The sequence below is a fragment of the Cornus florida genome, unplaced genomic scaffold (assembly GCF_030987335.1).
Source record: "Cornus florida cultivar Cherokee Brave unplaced genomic scaffold, ASM3098733v1 CherokeeBrave_3.0.0_Hap2_Chr07, whole genome shotgun sequence".
NCBI lineage: Eukaryota > Viridiplantae > Streptophyta > Magnoliopsida > Cornales > Cornaceae > Cornus > Cornus florida.
Window position 1 is genome coordinate 13855065 of NW_026775577.1, and position 18764 is coordinate 13873828.

The 18764-nt window shown below is 35.4% G+C and overlaps 1 protein-coding gene across 1 annotated transcript; it reads right to left on the reverse strand.

Moving 5' to 3' along the window:
* Positions 1–3504: 3504 nt before the first annotated feature.
* LOC132316282 (protein RKD5) lies at positions 3505–18516 on the reverse strand. The gene is made up of 6 exons (XM_059814788.1): positions 18453–18516; positions 18229–18302; positions 17167–17489; positions 14197–14426; positions 4766–4983; positions 3505–3915 (listed from the first exon to the last, which is right to left on the reverse strand). Exons 1-6 carry the CDS (start codon positions 18514–18516, stop codon positions 3703–3705), a joined length of 1122 nt encoding a protein of 373 aa, XP_059670771.1. The 3' UTR covers positions 3505–3702.
* Between the last annotated feature and the right edge of the window lie 248 nt (positions 18517–18764).

An 18764-nucleotide genomic window follows, 5' to 3' on the forward strand; every position in this document is an offset into this window, starting at 1 on the left:
TTCCTCTATTACATTCGCATGACCATTTTATGTTAGGTCGAATGTTATATGACATTACACATTTAATTTAATTCAACAAATGATGACGCAAACTTATTGGAGAGTGACCTCATCACAACCTTGCTCTTTTGAAATTATCTTACAATAAAATTCAAAGTTAATGGCGTTTAAAATAATTAAAAAGTCCTTCCACAGTAAAAGTAAAAGTTAAAAAGTACACTTTTCTCTGTTTCAAGCACCGATCTTCATTTTGTTTTGTTAGGACTACTTATTTATTTATTTTATTTTTTCTCTCAATGGTACATTTGACATGGCTTGCTCATTTGACCACTATGGCCAGTTAATGCACACAAAGTGACGGAAGCATAATCATGTTTGCCAAGACATTTGCTTTTCTTATCCCGGAGGTTCCAACCTTAAAAGCCGGAAAAAATAAAATGTAAATACGAGAATTTTTTTTTTTTAATAAGTAAAAAAAATAAATACAGTAATTTTATAATTATTTACATACATTGGTTAGCAATATCGTTCGATACGAGACGTATCAGTCGATACGCGATTCTTTTTTAAATTCGATAAGCGATTCGTATCGGTCAATTTACAATGACTTTGTTCGAATTCGTTATACCGGGACCGTAACTGATATTGCGAACATATGAAGTTAATTTATAAACAAGTATGCATGTGTAGTATGTACAAATATAGGTATATAAATATATATACACACACTTATATAAACATATATATAAATTTTTATATGGATATATATGTATAGGTGTAAACATTTGTACTGTATGTATCTGTGTAGCTATATATATGTTTGTGCTTGGTGGCCATTTGAGTTTCTGAGTTAATTTAAATAAATAAATAAAAAGACTTAATAAATATAAAAAACAAGTCATTCTGGTCTTGTAAGCTATTTGTTTTTGTGAAAATTGAAAATTGTTGAAAACATTTTAAATATATATTATTATACATTAAAAGTTCTAAACAAACGAAGCCTAATATAAAATCATTTTCCTTATTCAGTTGTTCAAGTAAAACTAGATGAATTGGAAAATTAACTTCTTCTTTTTTTCCCTTTGAGGGAGATTTTCGGGAAAAGGGCTAATGGGAGGAGAGCGAACTAGCTTTACAGATTCAAAATAAAAAATAATCTCTTCATATAGAAATAAAACTGTGTAAATTTGTCCTCTTCCAAATTTTACAATGACGTGAGCCTTATTTATTGAGCTAATCTCTTTATTTACATAAAAGTTAAAAATTCGAGTCTATGTTAGTTTACTTTATTCAAAAATTAATAATAATAATTCCTTATTACTTATCCAATTTCTATCACAATTAATTCCTAATTCCATTGGACCAGCTATTAGTGTCTTCTGACAAAAGTCTATTACCTAATATCAGCAAACTAATGAATACTAAGCTGTTTAGCCCATTGATTTATTAATTTGTCCCATTTGAATGGGCTTTGACGGGTCAATAATCACCATTGCAAAATCTGTCTTTTCTCTGGTGGAAGATTTGCCAAATCAATTGCCAAAACGGCCCCACTAATGCATATTCCAAAGGGTCCCACCTACCCAGCCATCGAAATCAAACCTAGTGCTCTTCTCATCAAGTTCTCAGAGGAAGTCAACCCATTGTGGTCCACTTCGTTTAAGCCCTTTGTGTGGTGTGAAAAAAGTCAAACAGCAGAGCAGAGGAAGAACAATAAGCTGCTCATTTTCCAGGACGGTATGCTTTCTACTCTCTCTCTCACACACACACACACACACACACAGAGCAACATGGACTGGAACCCCGCCACATGAATTCTTTTTCTCCGTTCTATTCGATTACACACAATGTTTCTTCTAAGATTTAATATTTTAAAATTAATTTTCAATTACGAAATTTCATATTAATTTTAACCGTCCTCGTTTTCTCAACGGGTCTACGTTTCTGTGTCCATATCACCTAAAGTCTATTTTCTCTTATTTTGTCACTAATTGACGTTATTCCTAGAGTTTTCATCACATTTTGATCAGTAACGCTATCTTTTCTAGTCACTTCTATCATCCACCTCAATATTCTCATTTCAGTCACGTGAATACGTTGGTATTAAGATCAAGAATAGCATGCATATTTGTGAGTGTGACACTATGTGAGGGAGCAAGACAGCCTAAAAGAACAGTGAGTGATTGCACTGAGAAGTAACAAGATAAGCATAAAAAAGGGACAATTATGTACTGGGAATAACTAGGTTCAAGAGAAAATCAGAATTGCTGTTTGGCTAATTTCAAACCTTGTCCGCGTAGCAGCAACAAAATCATGACTTTTATCCATGTACACAATCGTTTATCATATTTTCCTAGCACAAACATGACCAAAAAGAAAAACAATAAGCACCTTCATTAAAAAAACCCGGTCCGTCAAATAAGTAAAAACTCCAAGTCATCATCATTGGTCCCACTCCTCTTGTTGGCCTGACAGTCATGGGCTTGTGTAAGCTTCCCTATTCCGACTTTAAACATGCTCCATGCATCTACACATTTAAGCGCCAACAACCTTTTTCCCGAGCTGATGTGGGATGTCACACTCGCTAACAAAGAGAAAGTTGTTTTACTCTCGAGTCCCCCCATGTGTGACACAGGTGTGTTCGTGACAGCTCGGATTTGCTAGAGATTGTAATCATTCTTATCTTGGTGGAGAAGAACTCATGCTCAACAGAATATATAGAAACTATAGTGACAAAACCATAGAGGGTGCTCTATATGGAAGGGAAAATCAATGATAAGGAGAGTTCTCGACCAGAAGTTGACCTGGCTAGTGGGTAGTTTTTAGGAATAGTGAAGGCTCAACAAAAGCACTACATTCACAGTATTCAAGCATGAAATCGACCACGAGATTTGACTTTTAACGGACGAGCAAACAGCGAAAGGCAAGGAGAGAAAAAAGGGAATCGAAGAAAATTGAATATAAGGCCAAAAGGGTATTGGAAAAGGTTTCAAAAACAAACGAAAGTGGACAGCTGGAAGGGGAACTTATTACCTTTTTCAACTGGCATGCACAAAGAAAACCAAGTCTCTAATGGCATGAAATGTCACCAACTTTGCGCATGTCATCAAATCATTTGAAACCAGCACTCAGGACAGCGGGTTTGAGTGCCAAAGTTTCTAGTATATAACACAAGCCCATCAAGGTACAGTTCTTATGAGACGACTTGGAAATCATGTTTTCGGAAAATGTAGGTTGTGTTATTTCGCTAGATGGAACATACGCGAAGTGTAGAGGTGTCCAACAAAACACGCAGACTACCTGGAACTAAGGCATGTGGAAATAGCTGTTTTTGAATATAAGACTATGCACTAAGGTACACTTATGCTCAAAATGCATGTAACAATCAAATCATGCACAAATAAACATGTCCATATTGTGAGTAGGGTTGACGATAAAGCATATTACTGTTGAAAGCACATAATGAGAGAGAGAAAAAAAATTTAAGATCAATAACCCTAAAAGGTGGTGATGAAAAACAGATACCTTATGGACACCATGGACTGATATCAATTATTTGCCAACTTCTCAAAATCAGAAACCATAGAAGAGATTATTAAAAGGCCATAATCAACATTAGAACCCTAGCATTATAAGAAGTCGATGTTCTTACAGTTTTCGTTTGATGAGTCCTTGCTCTTGTAATATTTAACAATTGATGATCTAGAATAGGGACATCGTTTGGATATGGTTCTCGCGAGCTCTAGCTCTGTGCCTTCTCTTGAAAATATCTTGCCTGAATTTCTTGGTCTCTCCTCGTATCTCCATACAGGGCTCCCTCTCTATGCTTTCCTTTTCACTTTCTAACATCCTTTGCGTCTTTGCTACTAACAAGGCTGCATCCTCATCCTCCTGCTGTTGGTGTACAAACTCTTCCTACAGATACTTCTTTATAAACAACTTTGCATTTTGTATTCATCAAATCATGTAATATGCAGGCATGTATTCAGAATTTCATATATGATTTACTTGTGCTGCATCTTAAACATGCAACAATATAAACGTTGATAACATGCACCAGCCATTATTGGGTTGGTTATGATTTTTGAAAATTCACTTAAAACCAGATTTTTTTTCACAAACAAAATGGAAGTTTATAGGTTCTTGCTGGTTTTCCAAAATTTCCTTTTCAAGTGGTTCAAAATTTTCAATATAGAACCATTCGTGATTATACCAAGGGTGAAGCTGCTCTACAAAAAGCAAAATTTTGAAGTTCATGTGACAATTGTGGTCATTGTGGTTTGAAATAGAAGGTAGAAAAATACCTTGCCTTTGGCTCAAGTGAAATCTCCTTTTCCTCCCAAATGGGAGGTTGATTGTTTAAGTTCCCATAGGGGAACAATGGTTTGTGTGTAAGTTGGGTATGCGAGTATCTCACCTACTCAAAACAGAAGTGAAAGGTAGAGTACACAACACTTTTGACTTTACTTTCATGGTTCTTGTTCCTTTTATTTAAAACAACACTTCTGTGAATTTGTTCCACTTCACATTTACTCATCTCTACTTAGAGACACTTGTGCAATATAACAAGAAATAATCTAGGACGCAACATGATACCTACCAACTTGGAAAAGTGCATTAGAATTCCTTTAAGCAAACAGAAAAAATAAAAATAAAAATAAAAAAAATGAAACAAATACAATCCAGGCAAAATTATAAAGAGAGTCACAACATATGCTTAGAACAGTGTGAGTCAACATAGCACAAGGGAAGGTAGAGAATGGACCTGGAGATCACGAATGAGAGTGTCAAGGGATTTGATCTTCCTATGTGGCCAACGAGGAATCCCGAGTTCTCTGCACTTTTTCTTGAGTGCTGTGACTCCAACTTTCAAATTTTTTGAAGCTTCAATTATTGGAAGATCAAAGTACTTGACAATATCTGCCAAACTAAGTCTAGCTACATCCCTGGGTGTTGCCCTCTTTTTCTTCTTCTCTAAAGTACCTGCAGTTTTCCACTAATCTATAAGATGCAAACCTTGATCATAGTACAAAAACACTATAAAGGAAAAATATATATAACCTGGAATCGCAACTATGAATTAAGCAGTGCCATAGAGAGGTTCTCCCTAGTAAAACTGGATTTTTGTCCATTTTATTAGGTAGGCAAACCTATCTAGTTGACTTCTTTCTATAGAACGGAGTACTTCATAGTCATCACTACAGAAGTTCATCTCTTTCCAAAAAATTGTCAAAATGATACATGGTAGCCCTTGGAATGATCTAGAACATCTCTAGCAACATATCCTGATGCCTTAAATTTTATAAAGCAGCCAGCATCTTGCTTTCTTAAAAGACCATATAGGTTTAGCCTAGGAAATACTGAACAAAACTTAACTGATGTAGGTTTTACACTGGACTAACAAGTCGAGGGGGCTGTCAATATTCACTAGGTGTGAATTACAGAATTTTTTATGCTGGATGCATGCACGTCAAAAGGTTATTCATACTAGTTTAGTAGAAATATTACTGGTTGCCGCTGTTTTAAACATTATAATAAACCATTTTATCTTATGTGTTTACTCAAACTCTGTTACGTCAACAAATCTAATTGTAATCTTGGTCAATATATTTCAGTTTTTTCTTACGTTTTCAAGGTATATTTTAAGTACTACCTATACGTAAATATAATAAGCATATAACCATAATTCAAATTTCATGTCATCGAGGAGAAGATTTTTTCAACCTTTATATGTATTTTAATATTCTAATTTATACAATGTATCACAATTGTTATATGAACTATGTTGGCCTGTATGTACTCAATTTTTCTAGGAATGGAAACAAAAAAATTCAAAAAGTGAGAGCAGTTGAAATTAGGATGCTAACATGGATTAAAATTGGCACAACAAAAGTTAGAATAAGAAACAAATGCATTCCTGCAAAGTTAACATGACACCAGTAATAACATGGAAAACCTTTATAAGATGGTTTGTCTGCATGCAACCTAAACCGATAAATGTTCTGGTATGGAGAAACAATTCAATCCAAGTTGAAGATTCCAAAATGTTAAAAGGACAAAAGGCGTGGTTAGGGCTGCGTATAACATGACAGCCAGCATAAAACTTTTGTCAAGACAATATGAATATGAAACCTTATGTAGATTTGACTATAAAAAGGAGGATTCATGTAGTCGATTCCAAGTAATTAGCATTATGCTTTATTGGGTTGGATAAATTGTAAATGTGAAGTAAGTACTTGTGGTTGTCAATATGAAATGTGGGTATATATATATTATAAACTCAGCCCATAGCAGGAATTTTAAATTAGGATAGGCTAGTTATAGAACATTCTAATTAATAAATTACCAAGTTAACATAATTAATACAAAATGGATGGAATATACAAAAGTCCACACATTGAAGTTAATTAAAAGAGAAGGACCAAATATGTGAGATATGATGTGGTATCTGATAATAATAAACAAGATAGGCATTATTACTGCTGCAATAAAGAAGAGATCACACAAGATACCTTAGGCATTGTGCATGTTTATTTATTTCTATATTTTAACAATGGTAATACAATATAAATTCCATCTTATGTCTTTTAGTTTAGGTATTAAGAGTACTTTATTGTGGAATTGTGAGATGAAGACAAGGATCATTCCTTACAACTGGCATGCGGGGTTAAGGCTGCGTACATCTAATCCTTTCTAGATCCCGCAAAGGAAGGAGCCTTGTGCACTGAGCTAGCCCTTTAGACAAGGATCATTTTTATTTTACTCTGGCTTAAGGAGCATATAAACGACATACTAAGCAAAAGCGTGTAGACTCAAAAGAAGGGAGAGGAGCAAAAGCTTAGGAATATCTTGTGTTTCATTGGTTGGCTCCCTTAGGCTTAAAGGAGAATTAGGGAAAGGTAAAAGGTACTCCATGGATAGTTCATAGGTCAACGGTCAACAGCTTTTACTTTGAAGAGCTTCAAACAGAATCGTACTCCCTTTGCAATCCATCAACTTCATGTCTTTCCTTTATCCAACCTTGCTTCACAAGGTAGACCAGTAATAACATATGCCGGGTTGCTTTGGGAGAAACAACACAACCTAAATGAGCTCAATTTTCCTTCGTACTGACACTTCTTTCATCTCTCTTCACAAGGCAATGAAATAGTCGAATAGTTTCTCATAGAGTCTGCCCAAGTCTTTGACCTTCAGAAAGTGCATATCTTCCAATAACTTCTCTTTAAAGGTTGGGTCAAGTACCATCCACCAACTCAACAAACAGAGAGAAGCAGTCTCAGCTGGATAATTAAGAAAATTTTATTAACTTTTTCATATCGGTAAAATGAAAGCCAAGCACTAATACTCTATTGATTGTTAGCCCATGCGTCCTAACTTGCTAGCCTTTCATGAGAGAGTATGCCAGTATGTAATAATAAGGGGTGTGGTTTTATAATTGACATCTGTTAGGCTTCCCCATTTTTAGCCTATATCCCAATATTTTATGGTACGATAAACCTCTTGCATTTCAGCTGCTAAATTCAAATAATAGCATTGTTGTAGTCTTCTAGAAGTTTCTTTCAATATCTGTATATTAAGTCATTGATTTTCAAAAAGATCCTACCTCCAAACATATGCTGCATTGGCTTACTACTCCAACTTCTCAAACTAGATTATTCTCTAATGGCTAGGTCAAGTAACCTTGCGCAGAAACCACTAATGGAGAGAAGTGCACAATAGGATCTAGACAAATTTAAAAATTAAAATTAAAAATCTATGTGTAAGAATAAAAGCTCCGCACCAAAGCAATCTCATTTAATAGCCACAGCATCTTCAGTTGCTTGCTGACTTAATTTGGAGATTATAATGGGAGAAGAGTGGCTGAGACGTTGACTGCCTTCGATACTAGAAAATATAACCCAAGAATTGACCAAACAGGAACCGGGGATCAAAGTTAGTGAATCGTCTTCAGCAACGTATGGCATTCAGGGTCTGAACCCAGGGAGAAATCTTTCTCCATGGATACAAGACATTCGTTGCTGATCTAAAAAGCCTTTTATCCCATGGGCATTAGCGGATTCAAAATGTTAGACCAATCACAGGGATGACACAACCAAATTGGTTGAGGAAAAGGAAACCCCAGCGACCAAGCAAATATGGCCTCGTAGAGGTGCACAGTTATTGTACAACTGCCATACGTTGGCTTCCCTCTTTAGGAGATTATATCCCGAGTTCCAATAGTATCTCTCAGTATATGTTTCATTGATCTTTGCGAAGTTCATCATTTTGAACATATGTTTGATTGGCTTACCATCTTTAGGAGCTAATATCCCAACTTTTAATAGTTTCTCTCCCTATTTATAACATTGATCTTTGAAAAGTTCACGCCTTTGAGCATATGTTTGGTTGGCTTACTACACATACTTCGTTGACTTAAATAATTTATAAAGGCTGGGTGAAGTTGACTTTTACCGGCTCTAGAAATGGATAGAATCGTACAATCAGATATGAAGAAATTAAGAAACATTAACTTTTCCTAGCATTAAAAAGAAAGCTACAGTTTCTTATCCTGCATCTTCGCTAACTTTCTTGCTTCTATGGGAGAGTATGCTTTATGTCGGTGTAATTCTAACTTCTCTATAAATAAAGAGAATTGCTGATCAAAGCAGGACAAACTGAAAAAAGCCATAAGCTCTTCATAGCGTTGAAACAAAAGCTATGCACCATTGCTATCGGTTAGCTCAAGAATCTTGACTACCTTGCTTGCTTTTGGGAGATCATGCCAATATGATATGAATAAATGATGTTTGCCGACATCCACCTTTCTAACAGCCTATATTCCAATCTTATTGTGCAACTGGGTAAGTATTGGATAAATTTAAATTCATAGAACGATGTCATTATTATGGTTTCTCTCTATATATGTCACGTCTTTGATCTTAATAAATGCACGCCTTTTTGGATAATCAATTCTTTTCTAATGACTAGGTAAAGTGGCTTCCACTAACTCAACAAATGGAGTGAAACACGCAAGCAGAGCTGAACAAAATAAGGAAATTTCATAAAATTCTTGTGGAGTTAAATTGAAGGCTATGCACCGATGTTCCTATCTAATTGTGACGTCCCACATCGTCACCTGAGGGAAGAAGTTGTTGGCACTTACAAGGGGGATGCCTCCAACATGTGTAGACGTGTTTTAAAACCTTAAGTGCAAAGAAAACAATATTTGCAGTGTGAGGGTGTCCTGACAAATGGTATCAAAACCAATACCTAGCCGAAAAATGGGAAGAGTGTGCACAAATCCATGAGGGTCACTCTAACCTAGGTCGCAAGAGGGGGTGATTGTGACGTTTCACATCGCTTAGGGGGAGAAATTGTTGGCACATATAAGGGGGATGCATGCTACCTCTGTAGACGCGTTTTAAAAGTGTGAGCACCAGGAAGGTACAAAACAGACAATATATGCACAATGTGAGGCATAACCTAACAAACAATGTCAGCGGAATCTGATAGACAATATTAGAGCCAATCCCCATAGGGCCAACGAGGACGCTAGGTCCTTGGAGAGGATAATTAAGACGTGCCACACCTCCTGGGGGAAAAGTTGTTGGCACTTATAAGAGGAACGTCACCTAGCAGTGTAGACGTGTTTTAAAACCGTCAACTTTAAGGGGTACAAAACGAACAATATGTGCATAGTGTGATGCGTGTCACAATACTAGCCCAAGCGTCGCTACTAACTAGCTTAATATCTCACTTTTGTGTAATAAAAAGGTCACCATAAATTCGGTTGTTATATTCAAATAACAATATTGTCTTAACACGCAAATGCACACAAAAGAAAAGAAAAAAAGAATAGAAAAAAAAAAGAATTACAGACATTCATATTAAGTTTATATTAATGTGTGAACCCCCTCATTTCCTTTTCTGTAAGTATTGATAGATTAAATATTTGTTAGACAAGTGATACCCCAAATGGCTACAATTAATTAAGAGTCTTACTTTTGCCAATAATGATTGTTCTTTTAAAGATATATGTGTATATGTCATAGTTAAAAGGTGAAACACCTTACAATCTTGTATTGGGAGTTAATTCAGGGATTTGATCTTATCTGATATTATCTTCATCATCTACGCTTATGTTAGAGCTTTGGGGTTGCTGTTGGAATAAAAAAAGTACTTTTATCAGTAAAGCTGTAAAAAGCATGTTTGGTGCGGTGACAGTGACGGGATGGCAATTTACCCCAACCCATTGGGGAACCGCCCCGCCCCCGCCCCGTTTAAAGCGGGTTTGGAGAACCGTTTATTTAAATGGGGTGGGGATGGGGGTTGGAAAAAAAAACCGGCCGGATTCGGGGCAGTAGCGGGGGAGGGGTACCCCCGCCCCGATTACATATAAAATTACTCCTATTAGCCCCTACCATGTTATTGTACTTACCAATTTAACATATTATATATATATATTTATATATATATATATATTTATATATATATATATATCATATTATATTATATTATATATACACTTCTAAATAAATCCTACTTAGTCCTATATTCTAAAGCGGCAGCCGAGAGATGAGAGCCTGAGAACGAAGCTGTGAGTGACGCGACGAAGTGAACATCCTATGGCTTCAGATCTTCTCTCTCTTCTTCTCCAGCCACAGATCTCCACAGCCTTAGCCGAGTGATGAAGCGAATCAACACCATCATGTGACCTCCTTCAGTCCTTCACCATATTCTCTCTTCTTTTCCGGCCACAGATCTCCGATCAATGCTAAGACCCTAGTCATATACATACATACATACATACATATATATATATATTGAAGTAACAAGTTCTACCTTTTCACAGTTGGGTTTTGTTTTCACAGTTTGATTTGATCATCTAGTTCTCTTTCACAATTTGATTTTGTAGCAATAAGAATCCGAAAAAACCCTCAAATTTAATCGGGGGCAGGGCAATGGCGGGGCAAGTGGGGATGGGGTGGGGGCAGTTATGGGGATTAGGGGTAAAAAAAATAATCAGTTATGGGGCAGTTTTGGGGGTGTCAAATTTAAACGGGGACGGTGATGGGGATGGGGATGGGGATGGGGAATGAGAAACCCGCCCCATTGCCATCTCTAGGTGACACATTATAATAAGTACTTTTCACAATTAATTATTTTTAAATTTATTTGGTAACAATATTATTTAAAACACTTGTATTAGTAATTTTACAATAATATCCTTTAATAGGATGTTACCATATTTGATAATAGCAACTTTTTTAAGTAAGGAGTGTAATTGTCTTTATAAAAAATAAAAAGGATAAAATTATCTAATGAAAAAGAGTTTTTTTAAATATTCACCCTTTACTCACAACGCAGTTTTGAAAGCTCTAAATTCTAGCTTCATTCAAAAGGTCTATTGAGATAAATTTGGTAATTATTAAAAGCGCTTTTAATGGTTACCAAACACATCTAAACGCAATTTCTCAAAATAAAAGCTCTTTTAAGTAGTAGAGAAGCGACCCCAAATGGGCTAATGCATAGATGTTAAGTGATTTGGTTTACTTAACATTTATGTAATTCTCAGCTTGTAATATACTTAGAAGTATGGCTAATGAGATCATAAGTTAATTACAACCTTTCACATTCAACTTGGTATCAGAGCCAAGTTCACAACACACCCCACCAATGTTACATCTCTACTTCATCTTCTCTTGGTTCATCCTCTCCGCTTTCTATCTTCTTTAAATTTTAGTCACCAACAACTAGACTCCATCCAAGCAAACCAAACCCCTTCGGGGGTATTTTCTTTTTCACTCCATCGCTTTAGCGATAGAGAGGGATCTCTCTCTAAACCAACGACTGGCTCTTATGCACCATTGACAAAGGTCAATACATGAGAGCTGCTCATTCGGAAGACTTCTCTATCCCCTGCAATTTGCTGGATGGGGCTTTTCTAGTCCTTGAGACCTGCGGACAGAAGCACTTGTGGATCGTAGTGTTTGCGATTTGCGATTAGGTGGGAATCTGCAATCTGGTCCTGGAGCATCACAGTTTGAGAAATGGCATCTATTGAGATTAAGGATAATATATCCTATGGGCACATTTCCCAAGCCTAAACGATCACTATAGTTTTATTAGATGGAAAAAATTTCCCGTGTTGAGCAAGATCAATTAGACTTTATTTAGGGAGTCTGGGTAAAATTGGATATTTATTGGGCATTGTTAAAAAATCAGCACCTACTAAACCCACATGTAATCAGTAGGACATTGATAATTATACCATTCTTGGGTAGTTATTCAACTCTATGGAGCATCGCTTTTATAATATGTTCATGTATCACGAAACTGTACACCCTTTATGGACAGCCCTCACTTAGAATTATGTCTATGCCCGCAATGACACCTGGATCTATAAGTTGCACCTAGACATCGCACGGACTACCCAGAATGATCTCAATCTGTCAATTGCAGATTATTTTGCCTCCCTTCAATCACGTTGGGAAGAGCGTGCTCACTATGAGTCCCTTGGGGTATCTCAACAGAGGCTCCAAGGATTATTATGGCCAAACACAAGCGGTCTCACACTTATAGTCCTTATGGGACTCTGTCCAGAATTTAAGTCCCTTCGCACTCAAATTTTGCAGAGGCGGAGTACCGTGCCATGGCTCATGGCACTTGCAAGATCATCTGGCTTTGTTTCCCATTGACTGAGCTAAGATTCCCTACCACTAGTTCATCGACACTCTTCTGTGACAACCCATCTGCTATTATGCTTGCATCTGACTCCGTTCTTCATGAGAGGACCAAGCATATTGAGGTTTATATTCGCGCTCTAGAGTTATCCGTACTTCCTTCGTTTCCTCTACTAATCAGCTTGCCAATACGTTCACAAAGTCTGCCCTCCGCTCTGGTATTGGCAAGTTGGGCTTAGTTGATATCTTTGCTCCACCTTGAGGGGAGTATTGCGAATTAATTCAGGGATTTGATCCTTTGGGAGTTAATTCAGTGATTTGATCTTATCCAATATTATTTTCATCATATGTTAAAGGCATGGGATCAGTGATTTGATTTACTTACCATTTATGTAATATGATATAAGTAGGAGTATGGCTAATGAGATCAGAAGCTAATTACAGCCTTTCACATTCAATATCTTGGAGGCAAGGCATAAGCCTCGGGGTATTAGGTCTAAGGCATTTGTTTCTACTTCTTTTTCATTTTTAAGAAATAGAAATAATAAATAAAATTGCTAGAGAAATAAGTAAATAACAGTATATTACAATAAATTTTAAAAAATAATAATAAATAAATAAAAGTCAGACATTTAAGAGCACAGTAGAATACTTTAAAAAAGAATAATGATTAATATTTGGCTGGTCAAATTAATGAAGACTTACAAAAACAAGCATCACAATGTTCAATCAAGAAACTTGTTTAATAACAAAAGATATATAAGAAGTAAACGTATAAATATTAACCAAAAAAACATTTTGGCTAATCTGAATTCTGAAGAAAAGAACTAATTGCAGGTTAAGAGGCATAGGCCTCGCAAGCCAAGGTGTCAAAAGGTAAGGAACATCTTTTATTATGTTTTAGCTCATGAGGTTTCATCGAGACCTTGGCTAGAAGTTATTAAGCTTCGAGGCATTTGAGTATTATCTTGCCTTGAGGTGATCCTTTAAGGAGACTGAGACATTGAAGTATGTGTGTGCAAGCGCAAGTATGTATGAATAGTGAGAAAATTTTATGACAAAAGAAAATGGTGAAACAAAAAGGAACAAATATCCTCCACTGAAAACAAAAGAAAATAGCCATAAACAATGCCAAAATATCAAATACTAGCATAACAAAAACTAAACAGAAGCAAATCCAACAAGAAAGGAATTGAAAAACAAAATAGGTCTCCTCATTTTGGAGCAACTCGTTTAGCTTAGGAACCAGTTTCCAAATTAACAGAACAAGACTCTCAACTAAAACAAGAAGTTGATGAACTCGATTGCTATATTACTGTCATGGTTCAAAGTCGCGGTAATCGGGCACTGACCAGGGATCCCCCAAGATGACTTCATTGCAGATTTATATTGGTCTATATGCTGCTGTTTTCTATTTATAAGACAAGAAGATCATAAGAAAAAAGCAACCCACATTTACAGATACAAGGACTTTCATGCGTAAAAAAGGTTTGTTCCTCTAATTACTAGAAAATAGGAAGTTAAGAAAGTTAACCTGCTGTACCTTGGTCACTTTCTTCATTTTCAGGTTCTGGATAAGGAAGATTAAGATCCAAAGGAAACATATGGGGAGCGCTTCTAAATTGAAAACTACCACCAATGCTCTGTTCATCAATTACATCAGGTGTAATTTGAGATGGTTCTCCATTTTCTGTTCCGCAGCCTAACTGGAAAATGATTTCAAGGTCATTGGCCAATGTCGGAATTGATGCCAGCTTAGGATTTCTGAAAGGCAAAAGCATGTCATGAAAAGAGTCAATTAGGAATGTGACTGGCAATAAATAAAAGTATCAAAATAATTTCGAGGTTCGGAATAATCAGAGATATTGACAGATACATAGAAAGAAAATGTTAATGTGGAATAATAAAACAGGATTTATAAGCAAGAACAGGTTTTGTAGATATGAAGAAATTAGCATATCAATTAACATGAAATTCTTGTTGGCAACTTGCAACTTGACAATGAGAACAATCAGGAAATACAACTTAGAAGCCAAAAAGGCTCAGAAAGTTTCTATAAACCTAAACCCGACCCGGGCCACTCATTATTTTGGTTGGAAGGAGGTCTAGGTTTATTTTAAGCTTAAAAACAACCTCCAAGGGTTGGACAGGATGGAAAGCGAGGTGTAGAAGAATGGAACATTAAATTCAGTTTCAATATATATAGAATGGAGGAGTTCCGGGTCATAAATATTGAACCAGTGTGTTATGATTCAAAATTTTCAACACTCAACTTGATTGTAAAATGAGCAAGTTCATCATGATATATAGAGAATAATGACAAACAGAGAGATACAAATGAATCATCCTAGATATTCAACTAAACTCAACAAAGCCTTTTCCTAACCAGTTAATCATCATATATATGGTAGAAAAAGTGAAGAGTGGCTAACTCAATTCAGTCAAACAATCAAGAAGATAACACATTTCATCGAAAGTAGAAACGCATGCAGACATTATTACCATCATGGGATTCATAGGAGTAAGAATTGGATTTTTGCAAAAGTAGAAAATATATTACAAAAAAAATGAAAAAATAAACAAAAATGTAAAATTGGCAATGGGATAGTTGGAAATTGAAAGCATAGAAGGAATGTGGTCGAAATTGGTTCTAAAATATGTAAGTTCACCATGATCATATAGAGAAGAATGACAAACAGAGAGATACATGTAAATCATCCTAGATAATTAACTAAACTCAACACAGCCTTTTCTTAACCAATTAATCATCAGATATATGGTAGAAAAAGTAAAGCATGGATAATTCAATTAGGTCAATCAATCAACAAGACAACACATCTCATCCCAAATCTAGAAAGTCGAAATGCATGCAGACATTATTATCATCACGGGATTCATAAGAGTAGGAATTCTGTACAGTGTACTTGCAAAAGTGGAAAAGATATTCTCAAAAAATGAAAAAATAAACAACAATGTAAAATTGGCAATGGGGTACTTGAAAATTGAAAGCATAGGAGGAATGTGGTCCAAATTGGCTGTAAAGTATGTAAGTTCACCATGATCATATAGAGAAAAATGGCAGAGAGATACAAATAATATAATCAACCAAACTCAACAAGGCCTTGTCCTAACCAATTAATAATCACATATATAGTACAAAAAGTGAAGAGTGGCCAATTCAATTAAGTCAATCAATCAACAAGATAACACATTTCATTCCAAATCTAAAAATTAGAAATGCATGCTGACATTGTTATCATCATATGATTCATAAGAATATGAATTGGGTACTTGCAAAAGTGGAAAATATATTATCAAAAACCCGAAAAAAAATAAGCAAAAAATGTAAAATTGGCAATGGGGTACTTGGAAATTGAAAGCATGGAAGGAATGTGGTCCAAATTGGTCGTAAAATATGTAAGTTCACCGTGATCATGTAGAGAAGAATGACAAACAGAGAGATAGATATAGATCATCCTAGATAATCAACTAAACTCAACAAAGCCTTTTCCTAACCAAATAACCATCACATATATGGTAGAAAAAATGGAGAGTGTCTAATTCAATTCAGTCAATCAATCAACAAAGATAACACATTTCATCCCAAATCTAGAAATTAGAAACCTCATGCAGACATCTTTATCGTCATGGGATTCATAAGAATATGAATTGGGTACTTGCAGAAGTGGAAAAGATATTATCAAAAACCCAAAAAAAAAAAAAAAAAAAAAAAAAAAAAAAAAAAAAAAAAAATGTAAAATTGACAATGGGGTACTTGGAAATTGAAACCATAGAAGGAATGTGGTCCAAAAAATACGCAAGTTCACCATGATCATATAGACAAGAACAACAAATAGAGAGACACAAATAAATCATCCTAGATAATCAATTAAACTAGACAAAGCCTTTTCCTAACCAATTGATCATCACATATATGGTAGAAAAAGTGAAGAGTGGCTAATTCAATTTCTGTCAATCAATCAACAAGATAACACATTTCATCCCAAATCTAGAAAGTAAAAACACATGCAGACATTAATATCATCATGGGATCCATAGGAATATGATAGTAATTGCAAAATGGAAAATATAGAGAAAAAACAAAAACAAAAAAAAATGTAAAATGGGCAATGGGGAACTTGGAAATTGAAAGCATAAAAGGAATGTGGTCCAAATTGGTTCTAAAGTATATAAGTTCACCATGATCATATAGAGAAAAATGGCAGAGAGATGCAAATAAAATAATCAACTAAACTCAACAAGGCCTTTTCCTAACCAATTAATAATCCCATACATAGTAGAAAAAGTGAAGAGTGGCTAATTCAATTCAGTCAATCAATCCACAAGATAGCACATTTCATCCCAAATCTAGAAAGCAAAAACACATGCTTATATCATTATCATCATGGGATTCATAAGAATATGAATGGGGTACTTGCAAAATGGAAAAAATATTACCAAAATCTGAAAAATTAAGCAAATATGTAAAATGGCAATGTGGTACTTGGTAATTGAAATCAGAGAAGGAACGTGATCCAAATTGGGAGGGCAATGACAATTGGCGTCGAACACATAAATGCAGAGCCAAACACCATTCATTTTGCCTTCATGCTGTTTCGAAAGCTCAAACTTCTCTAATGTAAGAACTCTGTACAGCCCAGTTTCCTCATAAGCACTGTACTTGTTGAAAACATACTCCCTCTCAACTTGCTCATCCACCACCCCCTTCTTCAATTGATACATATGCACACTCCTGATCAGCTCTGCAAAACACACATACCCAACAAAGAAAACAGAGAGAACAACATAAAAAAACAACCAAACAAATCAAACAACTCAACAAGAACTCAATCTCCTGGGATAACAAGTACAAAATTGGTTTCGGAACAAAAACCCATATGAAGATTTTGAGTTTTATCATGCAAAAATCAACAAAAACACCAACATTGTGATCTGAAAAAATTCAACAACTCAACAGGAACTCAATCTCCCGAGATAAAAAGTATAAAATGGGGTAACCCAGATGAAATTTTTGAGTTTTATCATGCAAAAATCAACAAAAACACCAATATTGTGGTCTGAGAAAAATCAAACAACTCAACAAGAACTCAATCTCCTGAGATAACAAGTACAAAATCGGTTTCGAAACAAAAAACCCAGATGAAATTTTGAGTTTTATCAAGCAAAATTCAACAAAAACACCAACATTTTAGTCTGACAAAAAATCAAACAACTCAACAAGAACTCAATATTCTGATATACCAAGTATAAAATAGATTTCAGAACCAAAAAATCAGATGCAGATTTTGAGTTTTATTATGCAAAATTCAACAAAAACACCAACATTGTAGTCTTAAAAAAATCAAACAACTCAACAAGAACTCAATCCCCTGAGACAACAAGTACAAATTTGGTTTCAAAACAAAAAACCCAGATGGAAATTTTGAGTTTTATCATGCAAAATTCTACAAAAACGCCAACATTTTAGTCTGACAAAAAATCAAACAACTCAACAAGAACTCAACCTCCTGAGACAACAAGTACAAAATCGGTTTCCAAAAAAAACAATGAGCTTTATAATGCAAAATTCAAGAAAAACACCAACATTGTAGTCTGAAAACACCGCCATTGCAGAATTGTCTAAACAAACAAAGCAAAAAAAACTCAATCTTCTGATATACCAAGTATAAAATCGGTTTCAGAACAAAACAAAAAAAAAAACCAGATGAATATTTTGATTTTTATCATGAAAAAATCAACAAAAACACCAACATTGCAGAATTGGCTAACCTGGATATAAAACGTTCCTGAAGACAACAAGAGCTTTGAGAGAACAGGATTTTGAAGAAGCCATTGTTGAGCAGAGAAGCGGAGATCACGAAGTGTTTGGTTTGGTGTGGAGGAAAGCAGTGAGAGAGAGAGAGAGAGAGAGCATCAGGACGAAGGAAGCGGAAATTGAGGGATTTAAAGAGGCGCCTTGCATGAGTCTCCAGTGTCACTTCACAGCGAGGAGAGAGAAAGTGGTTGTTTACTTCCATTGTCGTTTTCTCGAGTTCACTCAGCTTTTCTTCCTGGTTTTGATCTATTCTGAATTTGTGACTT

What these genes read in the sequence shown, in the direction of transcription:
- LOC132316282 (XM_059814788.1), bottom strand. Translation starts at nt 18,516, where the DNA reads ATGGCTTCTTCAAAATCCTGTTCTCTCAAAGCTCTTGTTGTCTTCAGG. An exon ending in CAGGAACGTTTTATATCCAG is followed by an intron (nt 18,303 to 18,452) that starts GTTAGCCAATTC and finishes TTGTTTGTTTAG; the next exon opens with ACAATTCTGCAATGGCGGTG. An exon ending in AAGTGACCAAGGTACAGCAG is followed by an intron (nt 4,984 to 14,196) that starts GTTAACTTTCTT and finishes GGAAAACTGCAG; the next exon opens with GTACTTTAGAGAAGAAGAAA.